The following is a 17,644-nucleotide window of genomic DNA, read 5'->3' as shown; positions in this document are numbered from 1 at the left end:
GGGCTAGGGGACTTTGGGGCGCTTCACTCACTCAAGAGAGACCAAGGGGCAATTGCACGGCACTACCTACGTTGATTGTAAATTTGAATAAATGGAAACGCACGAGTTTGAGGCGTAGGAAGCACTTTATTGGCGGCACAATAGATCGACGTGTTGTCGCGTTGATGTTCGCAAAATTGTGATAAAACAATTGAACAAGTTGACAGGTGTGGTGTGTTGTGTTACAATAAGGGTCTATGTGTATGTGTGTATTTGTCTGCTTGTGTCAAGTGTGGAGTGTTGGGTAACGTGTTCTGTGTTCTGTGTGGCGCGACCTCTGTGGGTGTAGTTGCTCATTTGACCACTTTGAAATGCTGACTTTCGTTCTGCATCAAAAAAAAAAAAAACTTAATTCCTTTCTAGTATGAACAAATTTCTTTAAAAAGAAGTAACATTTTTACCAAAAAATTGTGTGTTTGTTCGCTGTGAAATGTGCAAGCAAACTTTCATTGGGTGGGACATTCACATCACATTATGCATCACATATGTATGTACATATATGTGACCCGGTCTATGAAAAGGTGGCTTATGACTCAAAAAAGAAAGAAGACCACAAACGTCCTGAAGAAATGCATTGTTTATCTTTAACAGCTGTTTCTCGCAATTTCTTTTTTGAGTCATAAGCCACCTTTTCATAGACCGGGTAACATATGTTGAATTATATCGAATAGTGAAAAAATAATTAAAAAAAATTTTTTAAGTTAAACGGTTTTATTGAAAACAATACTTATGTGAAGTAATAATAATACTAAAAGCTATAAAATAATTACGTAGGTCCTAGGTACTAGTCATCACACTCCTCACCAATCTAGGGCGTTGATCAGACAATTAAATAGAAGCGTTGGGCGCGTGAAATTTCTAAAAATGTGAGGCGTAGCATAACCTGAATAAGGTCCAGTTGGTCTTATATATGAATATCAATAGAAATTTGACGCGTCCAACGCTTTTATTTAATTGTCTGATCAACGCCCTAGATTGATGACGAGTGTGATGACTAGTACCTAGGACCTACCGAATTATTTTCTAGCTTTTGATATTATTATTATTTCATGTAAGTATTGTTTTCAATAAAACAGTTTAATTCAATTTTTTTTAAATTATTTTATTTTCAAGTTTTTAATATTTATTTAATTGCCTATTATTTCTCATTCTATTTAGTTCATTTAGTGACTCATTATTACAAGGACTCTTTCCTGACAATTTGCAATACGTAATCCTTCCAAAGACTTTACTCGATTCTGCGCCACGCATGCTTGTCCCTCCTCCAACTCCAAAATATGTTGATGTCACTTCTACCGGACTGTAGGTATGTAATATTTGTTCCAAATATGAGCCAAATCGGACATCATAGGTCGCTTTCTATTCATGTAGGTATTATGTGTTCCAAATATGGACCAAATCGGAACACAAATACGATCTTTGCTCCACCTAGCGGCGATTTTTTACATAGGTCGCTTTCTATTCTTGTATGTATTATGTGTTCCAAATATGCGCCAAATCGGACCACAAATACGATTTTTGTGATCCTTGCGCCACCTATTATTGCATTGTCATCGGGTTCTGAACTATGTTCCAAGCTTCAAGCTTGTAGCTTATCGTGAATTTACCTAAATTTCAATTACAAAATTCGTGCCAGCCAGCCAACCAAGCTAAATAAAACCGTTTAAAAATCGAGCATTCGCTAGCGTCATTTAACTTAGGGAGTACATGTATATAATAAGACCGAAATAGATGGAGTGGAACAAAAGTGAGGGAAAAGGTGAAGAAGGAGAAAGAGACGTATAGTTATATAAATTTAGTTTAAAAAACTAAAAAACACGCAACTATGGTAACGTTTTAATATCTACAATCCACTTAGATATTTGATGTTGACAGCACCGTAGCACAGAAGTTCGTGTCGCCGCTATTAAGCATAACTCGTTTTGTAGCGCGTTATTTAACCACTGCCGTGAGTCTTCAACAGTAGCCGCTAGATGGGTCTAACTCTCCTTTGCGCGTCTAGCCTAGAGAGTTACAAACAAGCATACATACAAGTGAACTAATATGAGCGTGTTAAAAAGAGAGGCAGAGGAAGGAGCGAATAAAAGGACAAGGAAAAAGGGAGAGAAGGTAAGGGAGAGTAAGAGGTAAAAACTTCTTAAAAATTATGCCGTTAGACCAAAGTTAGGGCAAAACAACATCTGCCGGATCTGCTAGTATATTATATATATGACCGATTGTCCCCATTTTGGGAGACAATGTTGCAAGGCATAGTTGACATTTTGCGAAATTTCAATTTTGTAGCAGTTAAAATTAGAGAAAAATAAATAAAAGACCAAAACCCTTCTTTTCTGAATAGTCGGTTATATGGGAGATATAGCTTTAGTGGTCCGAACGCATCGGTTCCGACAAAAAATTAATCAGACAAAGATATACGCAATCAACGAATTTCAGCAAGATATTTATATCAAAAAATGTTAGACTACACATTTTCCAACTTTTTTTTCAGAAAAAATCAATTGAATTTCAGACAAGCTCAGAAGAATATGAGAAAAGTGCAAATGTAATTCAGAAAAAGCTGAAACGGCTGAAATACGGATTTTTCTGAAATACTTTTTTGCCGAAATACAGTTGGTAAAGATGTAGTTTGCTTTCATACAGGCGGATGGACATGGCTAAATCAACTCAGTACGCCATCCCTATTATTTGGATTTACTTATAGGTGTGTCTGTCTCTCTTCCTTTAAGTATTTACATTTTACGACAATTGAACCAAACTTTCATTTCATGTTCATGAAAGGTATAAACAAAAGCATTAAATTAACTAACTGGAAAATCACTTTAATTTCATTTGAATAACAATTTGCTCGTTTGGCATATCATTAAGTGATGCATGTATAAATAACTCCATACATACATACAAGCAATAGTCTGGAAATATTTTTTACTTATAAAAATTTCCTTAATAACAAAAAGAAAATAATTGAATAACAAATAATACATATCAAATGGTGTTTAAGCTAATGAAATCTTATAAATAAGTAAACAAATTACACGCCATTCAAAAAGTCGAAACAAACAGAAGGGCAAAATAATAATGAAATTAGGCAGGGTGCTATAGCAGCATTCTGTGGTCTAGAGCCATTCTGTGGACTGATAAGGACACACGCTAGGGAAAGCATAAGTAACTGGGAAACAAAGCAGTTAAGACAACACTGGCACAGCATTCTGTGGTCTAGAGCCATTCTGTGGAGTGATAAGGACACACGCTAGGGAAAGCATAAGTAACTGGGAAACAAAGCAGTTAAGACAACACTGGCTTGACTGCCCAGGGCAAAGACAGGCCGTTTTGTTTATACTCCCAGCAAAGAGAGTATTTAGGCAAACTCATTAATCCAAGCAGATAGGACGTACAATATCACACTGAGTACTTTACAGAACACTGTATTCTACGATATCACCTAAGTAAGTTAAATCTATCCGATACATAAATCTGTACTTTTGTGACCTGGAGGATAAAATGCCCGTTCTCACCCCCTGCGAATGTCATGCCCTAGCAAGGCAGAGACTCTCCCATCTAGGTGAAGCGCAATTTAATAAAAGTAAATAAATATAAGGCGCGATAACCTCCGAAGAGATTTTGCGTCGCGCTCCTTTTAATTTTTTCTACAAATTGGCGGGACGGGACCTACTTGTTTAATGCCGACTCCGAACGATATCTGCAAGGTAGATGAGTTTTCACTGAGAGCTTTTCATCGCAGAAATACACACGGAGTGCTTGCCAAACAGTGCCGAGTGGTGGTCCCGCTTAGAAAAAATTTCTTCTAATTGAAAAAAAAACTTGTTTCTAAAATTTTGATATTGCTCTGCCCGGTGCGTGAACCCGGGATCTTCGGTGTGGTAGGCGGAGCACGCTACCACCACACCACGGCGGCCGCAATTAAAATATTAAAATTAAATAATATATTAAAATTATATAAATTGCGCTTTTCCAGTTCAATGCGATCTCGATCAGTGCACCCCTCCTTTGACTTGTGAACCACGTTCAATTTTTCAATCTCCAGCTTGTCGTGATGCTAGGTAAAAAGTCGATGACAAGAGCCCAAACGAGTTCTTAATTATCTCGGTCCGTACGCCGCCTTACGGAACTTCTCGCCTATTGTTGGCATTGTCTCGGCACTCTGAACTATTTGAAGTTTCAAGTTTATAGCTTAATCAGAAATTTTAAAAAAAGTAAACGAAAGATTCCCCCGTTTGGCATGGTATTGGTAAATGTGCTTTTTAAATGCATTGTCTTTGGGTTCTCAAAACTTATGAGGTTTTATTTCTTTAGCTCAATGGAAAGTCTCTCAAAAACTGATCGAAAGATTTCATCTGATCCGCACAATTCCCTAATTATCTAGAGCAGAGCACCCCTTGACGCAATTTTTTTTCCATATGTATCAAACCGCTACTAGTCTCTGAACCACGTGTTAAATATCAAGTCTCTAGCTCGCCGGGAAGTTACTTACTTACCGAGTCCGAAATTGCAAATCTCATATGTATGTTCCAATTATCTCGTTTAGTGCTCCACATGTCGGAAAGCCCACCTCCTTTTGTGGAATCGTCTCTGTGCCCTGAATTAAAGGTCCGTCAAGCTGGACCTCCTCAACGATAGATTCGAAATTTGATAGGCCAGGAATTATGTGCTATTTTTTCCCAAAATAAAAAATATTGTGCTTCTAGCTCAAGACTCCCTCTGTATTGATTTTTCAAATATTTCGATCCATGCCCAACCAGAGTTTTTTGTCTTCATAGGGCTGTGAGCTATGTTCACAGTTTTAGGTCCGTGGGTTATCGATAAATAAATAGATAAATGTAAGGCGCGACAACCTCCAAAGAGATTTTAGGCTGAGTTTCTCCTCTGCCTTGCAGATGCCGTTCGCAATGGGTTATCGATAATTTACTCAAATATCGGGATCCTTACCACACTTCACGACAGTTTTTTCCATCATGTTGCATTGTTATATGGGTGCTAAAATATGTTCCAAGTTTCAAAGCTCTAGCTCCTCGTTCTGTACTAAAATTTGCGAACAACGCCGAAAGTGATTTGATCTTAACGAACTACAAAATTTCATTGAAGATGGCACAACGTACGCTAAAAACCTTTGACGGGTCGGCATATAAACATGCTGCGCTAGTCTGACGTGCTAATATTCTGTGAACTACGACGCTGCGACCAAGAAAGTATTCCTATTGACACTTATGTTTGAAAGCAGTGAAAGGGGGATATCTCCATATAGCTGGAAGAGGCATGTGGACAAAGACTTGATCTCATTTGAAGCTTCGACTTGATACAGCGCCAATTATTGAATGAATGAATCTCTAGGCGGGCATTATTTCCGGTGCTAATGTTGGTTTCCCACCCAAACTTAAATAGCAACCCCTCGCCGCTGCCAATATGACACCTCGCCGCTGCCAAAAGCTTCATTCTATATTTAACATATTTTTTTTGAAACTTACATGCTTAAACATGTAAATTTGCTTGTTTGGAAGTAAGTGCATTAGTGTTTGCGGCAAAAAACTTATGAATATGTAAATTCATGCTAACCTCTTTACAAATAGATAAATGTTTATGACCTCCACCCCAGTTGCAAGCTACCATAGCACCACCTCATATCACTGTTGTTACACGAAAACATACAAAACGGAAGTGGAAAATTAATTTAGCAACTGCTTATGCCACACCACAATGTCGAAGAGAACACACGGTAAGAACACAAGCAAATTTTAAAAATACGTACAGTGGCGAACACGAAAACAGCAGTAGAAATGCTATACCTTACTGTGTGGGAAGTTTATCTGTACGAATAGCAGAACGCCTTTATCCTCCTCTTGCCGTTTTGGCTTTCGAGGAACTTTTCAACCTCTCCCGCTTCGTGCATGTTTCGGTTATTATCCCCGGGATTTCTCTTGCCGAGGCGTAAATGCTGTGTTGGATGTTCCTCTGTACGACTTACAGCATCATTTGGCTATTTGATCCCCTCTAAGAGCTTCGTCGTGACGTCCGCGCCTTCCAGCTTCCCATTGCTGTAGGGCTTTCGACGTCCTTTTCACCTTCGCCTGCTTCCAGCGTGTTTTGATTTTTATCTTTAAGACTTTTTTCTTGAGTCGTATATAAATTTTACCTGTGCCCCAGGACATTTTACCAAGCTGCGTGTGCAATATATCCTCCGCCTGCTTCATTTGGAAGATGTAGTGCTGACCCTCTTCTGTAGGCCGAGATATAGTAAGTACCTTCCAATCCTGACTCTGCAGAAGTAAATTTAACTTTGGTTAAAGGTTTCGAACAACTTACTCTAGCTACCGCAAGCTCGCGATGTTGTTGCACGATATCATCTTCACACCATTGTATTACCCCACAATCTAGGGTTGGAAAGGGCTTACTGGATTCTACCCGCATCATCTTGAGCATTAAGCTAATAAGCTCCTTTTCTATAGATATCCACTTTTCAATAGTCATCTGTCCGAAGGGATTGGATCAACAATTGCCACAATGAGTGACTGCTTTGATACATCCCTCGTCCTCTCGGGAACAGCAAGAGTCTTGGTGTTACCTCCCTGTGGCATCTCTGAGAAAGCCGGAACTGACTTGCAGCTTTCGAGGTAGTTACTACCATGCTATTGGAGCCCATTTCTCCTACACACACTTTTCTTGTCTAGGCGCCTGGTCTGTCTCGTGCCCCTGCGAATGGGTCCTTTCTCCCTCCTTAATGCAGGCTTGTCGCCTTAAGCCAAAGGTTGCCTCTTCTTTCTGCCGCTTCTTCATTCTGAAACTTTTCCTCGTCGTACTGGTTGCAGTACCGGGAGTTTCCCGCAGCAAAACTCTTGAAGAGTCTTTATCGTACTCTTACCGCCTCAGGGGCCCAGCCCAAGCGCTCGCTCTCCAGCTCCTTTAGGTAGATCACTGCTTTCCAAGTGTTGGACAATTCTTAGTGCTTCACGGTACTGTGAGAAAGCTCTTTGACTTCATCTCCTCCGTACTATTTTTCACTATATTTCTCCGTTTGCGTTCGTATACTTTTCTATCACATAGCTCGATAACTCGCCACTACTTTCGCTCCTCGAGTTCAACGCATCGTTTATAACGCTTTTGTCTTCCTTGGCTTCCTGGCCTATTCCGTTCTCCCTCTCTTATTGAAATAAGATATTGGGTCATTAATCTTGATCGTACGACCACCTGTTCGACAAGGCGGGAGATCCCAGAAATATCTTCATTTTGTGCCACAGTGAAAAACAGTCGCACAAGAAGGGCTTACTGTCTCTTACTGCTTCGCGTCTCTACATCTTCTGCAGTAGTCATTATAGGGAGCACCCAGCCGTTGTGCATGCTTCCCGAGTCCGACCACCAAAGATATGCCCCTTTCCAAGAAGAAGCAGACTTCTCGTGCGTTTTGTGCCCTATTCAGGTCTCACAAGCTTAGCGTGATATCAGGATTCAATATTTCTCTATCTCACACTCGTTTAAGGAAAATTTCTTTCATAACGAGCTTACGGGTAGCGAGCGGAACGGATGTGCCCCTCTCTACTGTCCTGTACCTAAAACGTCTTTGGCCGGATAGCTCTTGCAGCCGCATTGTTGTCGTAAGACCACCACCATTTGGAATACAGCCGAATATATCCGCTGGCTTCAAATCATCCAATAGGCACGGTCCACATAACAGCCTAGGTTAGGGGGTTGGCGGTTCTTGGTCACCGACACCACGACGTCCTCCTATAAGGCGATACGGTGTATGGTGAGCTATGGAGTTCGGCTAAGCCTTAACACCATTGACAAGGCACCTGTCCCAGTGGTGGAAAAAACAATCCTAGAAAAAATAGATATTTTCAGGAATTCTCGAATGTTTGAAATTTTTCGAAAACGTTTTTGAAATTTGTTCGCACAGTTTCAGTTACACAATTTACGATTTTTTTTTTAAATTAAATAAAAAAATAAATGTAAGGCACGATAACCTCCGAAGAGATCTAAGGCCGAGCTTCTCTTCCAATTTGCGTCGTGCTCCTCTTGATTTTCTCTACAAATTGGCCGGACGGGACCTACATGTTTTATGCCGACTCCGAAAGGCATCTGCAAGGCAGATGAGTATTCACTGAGAGCTTTTCATGGCAGAAATACACCCGGAGCGCTTGCCAAACACTGCCGAGGGGCGGCCCCGCTTAGAAAAATTTTCTTCTAATTGAAAAACCTTATTTCTAAAATTTTGATGTTGCTTTGCCCGGGGTGTGAACCCAGGCATACGGTGTGGTAGGCGGAGCACACCATCGGTGGTCGCCGAAAATAAAAACAGAAGAACATGACTAATCGATGAAGTTTGAAAAAAAAAAAAAATAATAAATTGCCACTGCTATTATCGCGTTCGCAGCTGTATGCACCAACAAAGGCAGGCAAAAATCAAACAAATGCAAAATTTATAAAAACCACCGTTAAATGGATAAATGCGAAGCTGAATTTCTACGATAAAAACACAAGAACAGCAATGGGGGTGTAGGATGGCTGGAGCGCATGGTATGAACAGGTTTTAGTTGCTGGACAGCATGAAAGGAAAAGCAGTTATAGATAGCAAGCAGCAAATGGCAACAACAACTCAACATAACACTCAAAACAATCATTGCAGCCAGCGAAAAAAAATATCAAAAAGTTTAAAAATACGTCAAAGCAAAGCAAGGCAACTCACTCACGAAGTAAGCGGAGCGTACAAGTTGCAGCTCTTCAAAAAACCAGTTCGAATTGGCTAACGATATAACGATATGGATCCTTTACCATTTGCCGCTCCACCTTTGTTTTCTATTACGAGTTTTAGCTCCTTTTATGTATCGCTTTTTACTACAGTTATTACGCCTGATTCGTTGTTATTGTAATGCCTGTATGGATGTACGTTAAACGTTTGTTAAATTTTTCACTGGCGTGGTTTTAACAGCTTGGTGTCAGCTGGAGAGGCATTTCCGACTTGTTCTTAGATTTTATTGTTGTAAAGTAAAATGAGCTATTTTTCTGGAGTGAAAGCTTCGTTAGAAATTAAGCTTGGGTTATTGATATCGTATGAAATACCGATTTGTGCGGGTGGCAACTGGTTGAATGATCTGATTTCAGTTACGAGGAAAATACTCGTTGTTAAAATAGACTGTTATAGAGAAAATGAGAATATGTGTATAACAATAACAAAGAAGTAAGGACGGGACTGCCATACCTTTCGTGAATGGGGCTGAACAATAATTTTATCCCATTCGTAATCTCCAAATAATCCGATGTATAAGATAAGAAGTATATAGTGAACAGATGTACATACCTAAACGATTTTTAAGATAAATATAAAATAAAAAATGGCAAAAAAACCCCATATCTGAACGATCGGTTGTATAGGATATATTTTATATATAGCTCCGATCGAAATGATTTTTACAGGAAATCTATGATATATTAGAATATATATCACCAAGTTTCACGTTTTTATTTTGGAAATTAATGCAGACCAATTCTAAATATTCTCGCGGAATTTTGTTCTCGCGGATTTTTTTATTCCCGCGGAAAAATTCCTCCAATTCTTTTCTCCTAGGGAGAAGAATAATTGGGGGATAGGAATTTCGAATTTTCGAAGTCAGCTGTTTTGTGAATTGAAATTACCTCTCTGAAGTTGGCAAGACAACTTTTACGTGGAAAAAAATTACCTATTGGAAAAATTGCCGTGAATTTGCCGTAATTTAGCCGTGAAACAAAAAAATTTGCCGTGGCCATATTTTAGAAAATACAGGGTGGCACGCTAACTTCACGTGAAGTTAGCGTGCCACCCTCAGAAAACCACCTTAGAGGCCAGCTAGGAAGATAATTCTTGCACACGAATTTGCCGTAAATTTGCCGTAGATAAGTGGCATATTATATAATTTCGAAAAAAAAAAATTTTACTTATTTTATGGTGCACCGCCAACTTCACGTGAAGTTAGCGTGCCACTTTTCGAAAACCACCTTAGACACCAGTTAGGAAAATAATTCTTGCACGAGAATTTGCCGTAAATTTGCCGTGAATTATCCGTGAAACAAAAAAATTTGCCGCGGCCATGTTTTAGAAAATACAGGGTGGCACGCCAACTTCACCTGAAGTTAGTGTGCCACCCTCAGAAAACCACCTTAGAGGCCAGCTAGGAAAATAATTCTTGCACACGAATTTGCCGTAGATAAGTGGCATATTTTATAAATTCGAAAAAAGAAATTTCAAATTTTGTTTATAGTGCACCGCCAACTTCACGTGAAGTTAGCGTGCCACCCTCAAAAAACCATCTTAGTGGCCAGCTAGGAAAATAATTATTGCACACAAATTTGCCGTAAATTTGCAGTAGATAAATGGCATATTTCATAAATTCGAAAGAAAAAATTCAAATTTTTTTTATGGTGCACCGCCAACTTCACGTGAAGTTAGCGTGCCACCCTCAGAAAACCGCCTTAGAGGCCAGCTAGGAAAATAATTCTTGCACTCGAATTTGCCGTAGATAAGTTGCATATTTTATAAATTCGAAAAAAAAAAATTTAAAATTTTTTGTATGGTGCACCGCCAACTTCACGTGAAGTTAGCGTGCCACCCTCAGAAAACCGCCTTAGAGGCCAGCTAGGAAAATAATTCTTCCACACGAATTTGCCATAAATTTGCCGTAGATAAGTGGCATATTTTATAAATTCGAAAAAAGAAATTTCAAATTTTTTTTATAGTGCACCGCCAACTTCACGTGAAGTTAGCGTGCCACCCTCAGAAAACCATCTTAGTGGCCAGCTAGGAAAATAATTTTTGCACACGAATTTGCCCTAAATTTGCCGTAGATAAGTGGCATATTTTATAAATTCGAAAAAAGAAATTTCAAATTTTTTTTATAGTGCACCGCCAACTTCACGTGAAGTTAGCGTGCCACCCTCAGAAAACCACCTTAGAGGCCAGCTAAGAAAATAATTCTTGCACACGAATTTGCCGTAGATAAACGGCATATTTTATAAATTCGAAAAAAGAAATTTCAAATTTTTTATGGTGTACCGCCAACTTCACGTGAAGTTAACGTGCCACCCTCAGAAAACCGCCTTAGAGGCCAGCTAGGAAAATAATTCTTGCACACGAATTTGCCGTAAATTTGCCGTAAATTTGCCGTAGATAAGTGGCATATTTTATAAATTCGAAAAAAGAAATTTCAAATTTATAAAATATGCCACTTATATACGGCAAATTTACGGCAAATTCGTGTGCAAGAATTATTTTCTTAGCTGGCCTCTAAGGTGGTTTTCTGAGGGTGGCACGCTAACTTCACGTGAAGTTGGCGGTGCACCATAAAAAAAATTTGAAATTTTTTTTTTTTGAATTTATGAAATATGCCATTTATCTACGGCAAATTTACGGCAAATTCGTGTGCAAGAATTATTTTCCTAGCTGGGCACTAAGATGGTTTTCTGAGGGTGGCACGCTAACTTCACGCGAAGTTGGCGGTGTACTATAAAAAAAATTTGAAATTTCTTTTTTCGAATTTATAAAATATGCCACTTATCTACGGCAAATTTACGGCAAATTCGTGTGCAAGAATTATTTTCCTAGCTGGCCTCTAAGGTGGTTTTCTGAGGGTGGCACGCTAACTTCACGTGAAGTTGGCGGTGCACCATAAAAAAAATTTGAAATTTTTTTTTTTGAATTTATGAAATATGCCATTTATCTACGGCAAATTTACGGCAAATTCGTGTGCAAGAATTATTTTCCTAGCTGGGCACTAAGATGGTTTTCTGAGGGTGGCACGCTAACTTCACGTGAAGTTGGCGGTGCACTATAAAAAAAATTTGAAATTTCTTTTTTCGAATTTATAAAATATGCCACTTATCTACGGCAAATTCGTGTGCAAGAATTATTTTCCTAGCTGGCCTCTAAGGTGGTTTTCTGAGGGTGGCACACTAACTTCACGTGAAGTTGGCGTGCCATCCTGTATTTTCTAAAACATGGCCGCGGCAAATTTTTTTGTTTCACGCATAATTCGCGGCAAATTTACGGCAAATTCACGTGCAAGAATTATTTTCCTAACTGGTGTCTAAGGTGGTTTTCGAAAAGTGGCACGCTAACTTCACGTGAAGTTGGCGGTGCACCATAAAAAAAAGTTAAATTTTTTTTTTTCGAAATTATATAATATGCCACTTATCTACGGCAAATTTACGGCAAATTCGTGTGCAAGAATTATCTTCCTAGCTGGCCTCTAAGGTGGTTTTCTGAGGGTGGCACGCTAACTTCACGTGAAGTTAGCGTGCCACCCTGTATTTTCTAAAATATGGCCACGGCAAATTTTTTTGTTTCACGGCTAAATTACGGCAAATTCACGGCAATTTTCCCAAAAGGTAATTTTTTTCCACGTAAAAGTTGTCTTGCCAACTTCAGAGAGGTATTGAAATTTCGTTGCGCATTTCTTATTTCGTTTAAAAAATTGAAAAGTTTAATTATTGTTGCAAATTTGTTTGAAACTAAGAAATAAAATATAAACAATGCACAGTATTGCATTTCTTGTGGTATTCACTGAAATGAGTAATGAATTCGTGCCACAGCAACATCAACAGAGGAGCATAAGAAGAAGAAGACAGCGGGATAACACAAATCCGCTGGGGTTGCCTGCTTTCATTCAGCAAAGCACTTTTCTGGCGGCCAAGTCGAGTTGAGTTCGCCTTTCGCCATATGCCGAAATCTATTTAAGCCTTCTTAAAAATCCTTGCGCAATTTCTGGATGGCTGCATCAAATATACCAAGAGCTCTTATGTTGCTTATGATATACTTTTCTACTTAAAATAAAGAATATTATGGTTGTTGTTGTTGTATTAACAGTGAGAATATTGTGGTAGAATGTACATACATATTTTAGCACAAATTTATTTATTTAAATAAGTGTTATTTCTTAAAAGAACCAATTTCCTTTAACTATTTTGATGCATTCCCTTTAATTTAACAAGTGAAAAAAATCCTATGAAATGGCAAAGAAATCTCCCTCTCCCTCACATTCATAATAGGTACTTTTCTCCCATAACCGGTTTCCGCTTGTTCGAACATTGTTCAGAATAGGAGGAAAGGGAGAAGTGAAAAACCTCACAAGGAATTTTTATTTCGAATACGAGGAATGGGAGAAGGGAAAAAACTCGCACGGAATTTTTGTTTAGAATTGGGCTGATGCAGAAATGGCCAAAAATCTTTCTATCTGAACGATCGGTTGTATGGGATATATATTATATATAGCTCCGATCAAAATGATTTTTTCATAAAATCTTCTATGATATATTAGAATAAATATCACCAAGTTTAACGTTTTTATATTGGAAATTAAGGGAGATGTGGCTAAAAATTTTTCTATCTGAACGATCGGTTGTATGGGATATATACTATATATGGCTTCGATCAAAGTGATTTTTTCAGGATATCTTCTATGATATTTTAGAATATATATCACCGAGTTTCACGTTTATGCTTTCTAAATTGCGGCAGGAATGACCAAAATCATCTTATCTGAACGATCGGTTGTATGGGAGATATATGTTATAGTGGTCCGACCCTACCGGATCCGACAAATGTCTAATATAATACAAAAATACATCCTTTTGTAAAATTTCATTGAGATATCTCAAAATTTGAGGGACTAGTTTGCGTTCAAACAGACGGACGGACAGACGGACATGGCTATATCAACTCAGTTCGTCGCCCTGATCAATTCGGTATACTTAATGGTGAGTCTATCTTCTATATTTCTCAACGTTACAAACATCGGACCAAAGTTAATATACCATTTCATGTTCATGAAAGGTATAATAAAAAATTGGTAGGTACTTTTTTTGAGGATGCAAATTTTCACGTTTTTTGTGGTCTGCATGTTTAAACTATGACCACGAATGACTTACTTCAACTATATATGACGTAAGCGTAAGTTTTTGAAGCAATTTGATGAAATTTGATGCTTCTAGCCGTAAAAAAGGAGGCGGGCAGAAATTACAGTTTATATGGGGTATACACTATATATTCCACCAATCTCTATGATTTTTTCAGACAACAATATGTGCAATATACGAAAGCATATGGTGAAGTTTGAAGTTTCAATCTGATAAATGGAGGAAGATATGACAAAAATCCTCTTTTCTGAAAAATCAGTATATGGGGGATATATGCTATAGTGGTCCAATCAGGCCGGTTCCGGCAAATGTCTGATCGGACACTTAAAAATACCCTCTCACTAAGTTTTACCAAGATAAGTATCTCAAAAATAGAGGGACTAGTTTGCATACAAACAGACAGATAGACGGACATGCGGACATCAACTCAGCTCTTCATCCTGATTATTTCGGTATACTTAATGGTGGGTCTACCTCTTTTCCTTTAAGGACTTACAATTTTGAGATTCGTGACAAAATAAATGGTATATTTCATTTTTATGAAAGGTATACAAAAGTAATGATTATTTAAATTTAACCCAACTTCTAAGAACTACATTTAATATCACCTCTCAGATAGAAGTCATTTATCTTAAGTGTAACGCAAGCTTTACCATAATAGATTTAATTAATCCAAAAGTTTATTCATTCCCCTGCGTCCCCCCTTATTAACAATTGTCACTCTACTATTTATATTACATCATTTTTTGTAATTAATGATTTGTGTGGTTGGTGTGGAGGGGATTCCCGCAATTGTGCTCCATTAAAATCTGCTTCAACCTGAAACGTAACTAAAACATTAATTTTACTAATTTTGTTTTTTTTTTCTTCATTAATTTCAGGCTACGCAAAAGACATTTCCGGAATTGAAAGAGGTAAGTTTTTTTTTAGCAGCTCGCCAACGAATGAAGGAATGAATGACTGAATGAAAAGCGTTCGAAGCATTTGCAGTGCTATGAAATAAAGAGCGTAAAAAGTTGAAATAAAATCAAATGGCAAAAATGAATAGGAAGACGTAAATATAAGCGAATTCTATAACATAAATAAAATAATATATAGAGATGTAGATACTTGCATTTATGCACAGTGCTTCAGCTCCAGAAGCCACAATTCAATTCAAAGAAAATAAAATAAGAATTATAGAAAATTTTGATGAGATAAAAACTAGTTTGTAAAAATGGCAAAAAAGCAAAAGTAAATGCGAAAATGCAAAAAAAATATTTTTTGCAGACTTTTTAACCAGATTTGAAGTTCTACAAAGTAGCGCTTCCCAGTGTTGTGAGAGCAATAAAAGGGGAGTGGCAATAACTGGAGAAGGAACTTATGAATTGGTAGACTTTTTCAAAAAATACAACAGCATAGCGTTAGAAACAGCGAACAGTTTAGAGCAAAAACGAAGAACTAACACTAACTCAGAGGATCCGTCTAGCCGTCACAGCATCTGCAAGGTTATCAGAGTCCAAATTTGTAAATCTCATGATCGAAAATAAATGTTTCCCAGCAAACATCAATAAAACAATCAAAGTCCTTCAAATGCAAGCAAAAGGTCGACGTCTGAAACTCGAAAACTTTGAAATTTACAAACAAAAACCAAACGGCGATAGAGTAGTAAACGAACATTCAAACGCTATTTTCGGCACAATGTTTGAATATTTAAAACTTGTTAAAAAAAAATATAATCACACAGATACAACAAACAACTAATAAACTCAAAACAATAAGCCACCCAAATCAAAAACACACAAAAAAGGTCAAACGACTAAAATTACTGACTTCTACCTGCCACAGCTAACTACACAAGCTAATCAATGAAAACCACCACCATTTCTGAATGAACACATAGCACGCACATAAATACATGCACGAACATTCAATTTGACAATATCTGCTCATACACCTACGAACTATATATAAGGCAACGACAACAACATAAGATAACGAAAAATGACACTGATGATGGAGCAACGCCGAAACTGGTTTGTCTCGAAACAAAATTTGACAAGGTATGACGGAAAATCGCTCTAATATACCACTATTTTTACGTAGGTCTGCGATGAGTTTGGAAGTTTACTGTATTTCTAGCCGCGAGTGCGCAAACTGTTCAAACTCTTTATAACGACTTACACTTAAGTAGAAACAGTTTGCATTTGACAGATCATCGAAGACACGACCTATGATAAGGGAAGTCTGTACCGCAAACACTTTGCGTGAACAGATGTAATTATATTTTTTGCACAGTCCCGCCACTTTTGATCAGTATGTGATCTCATTCGCCCACTACTTTTTGACGTACCCGGAGATTGGGCGTGAAGGAAACTAGTTCTGACCCATTCCTTCTCCCAGACACAGGTGTGTCCACCGCCCCCGTATCTACGGTGCCAAGCCGTAATGTTAATAACCTGGGTGTACAACCACCGATACGTTAGCTGCGACCGATTGATACGTTAGCTGCCGTATATCGATTTTACCAACCACCGGTTGCTTGGAAATCTGTCAACCGATTCGTAATCTGGGAATTTCCGATTTACCACCTCTATCCACTGACATCCACCGATTTACCAGTTGCGTCTCGCCTGACATCGATGTCATCAGCCACCGGTTGCTTGTAAATCGATCAACCGATTCGAAATTTGCGCATCGCCGAGTCACAAATCCTACTCGCCGATTCCACCGCAGCCGTACGCTGTCCATAGATGTTATGTCTGTCACCCTTTCCATTAATCAGCAGCTGGACACAGTTCCCTTCAAATATTAAAATTAGATAGATTTCTCCACCGCGAGGCGTGTGTCTGTACGTCTGAACTACATTCCATCAACAAAATAACGTGTATTCATTTTGAAAGAAAATATGTGTGCCCTTTTCGATTGTGGATTGAATGAGTTCTACTCCAGTGTTCGACGACAGACACCAGCGGACAGGTGGGGTGCAGCACTAAACATCATCACGTAGTCCATGCCTTTCGCATAGGACACTATCATTCCTAACCAATTTAGATCTCTGGCCCAGTGGTAAGGATCCTTGCATCTCTATGATGTTGTGGTTGTTATGTAGCAGCTACCCAGGCTAATGGCTCATCTTGAATCTGCGATTACCCTACTTATTAGTCTTATGATGTCAGTGGCAAAAGATGCAATCCAGAAGCCTTTGCAGATAACTTCTAGTGGAGCAAGGACTGCATTCGCCCTACGACACGTTTTCGCTGTTTCCCCAATTGATAAGTTTCTAAATCTAATCCAGGTTCATGACCCACTCTTTACACTAATCAATCTGACTCGACAATATTGTTATTCCACTGATAGCCTGAATACCTGTCTGGCTATCTGAGAAGATTGTTGCCCTATTAGCGGTGCTATGCAAAGTCTAAAGCAAATTTGGTTGCCACTTCATTGAACGAAAGATGGACTAATATATCACGTTGACTATCCGTGTATCTCACCTCGACTATCTTCAAACAGTTTTTCATTTTGCAGAAATACAGAGGTTATCGATGCTGATTGTCCTTTGCCGGATATATATCCGGTAACAAGCATCATAAAGGTATAAGCGCAACAATCTCGGGAACATTTTAATTTGACCACATTGAACCTTTTAGGCCATCCATGTGCTCCAAATAAATAATAAATAGAATTATTACTTGGGTAGTCGGATCCTATGATCCTGATGCCCCACGCTGAC

The 17,644-nt window shown here is 38.5% G+C and overlaps 1 protein-coding gene across 7 annotated transcripts in view; it reads left to right on the top strand.

Moving 5' to 3' along the window:
• Positions 1 to 17,644, top strand: part of kuz (zinc-dependent metalloprotease kuz) — a 678,429-nt gene that overhangs the window by 100,010 nt on the left and 560,775 nt on the right. For all 7 annotated transcript variants that reach the window (XR_010949517.1, XR_010949515.1, XR_010949516.1 and 4 more), the window contains exon 3: positions 14,811 to 14,843. Coding sequence is in view for 2 of the 7 variants with exons in the window: in XM_067765619.1 (XP_067621720.1) it covers positions 14,811 to 14,843 (33 nt within the window). In the remaining 5 variants the exon portion in view is untranslated. The remainder of the gene's footprint in view (positions 1 to 14,810; positions 14,844 to 17,644) is intronic.

This window comes from Eurosta solidaginis, chromosome 2 (assembly GCF_040869045.1).
Source record: "Eurosta solidaginis isolate ZX-2024a chromosome 2, ASM4086904v1, whole genome shotgun sequence".
Classification (NCBI taxonomy): Eukaryota; Metazoa; Arthropoda; class Insecta; order Diptera; family Tephritidae; genus Eurosta; species Eurosta solidaginis.
Note: the sequence above shows the minus strand (reverse complement) of the source record. Positions and strands in the feature narration are given on the sequence as shown.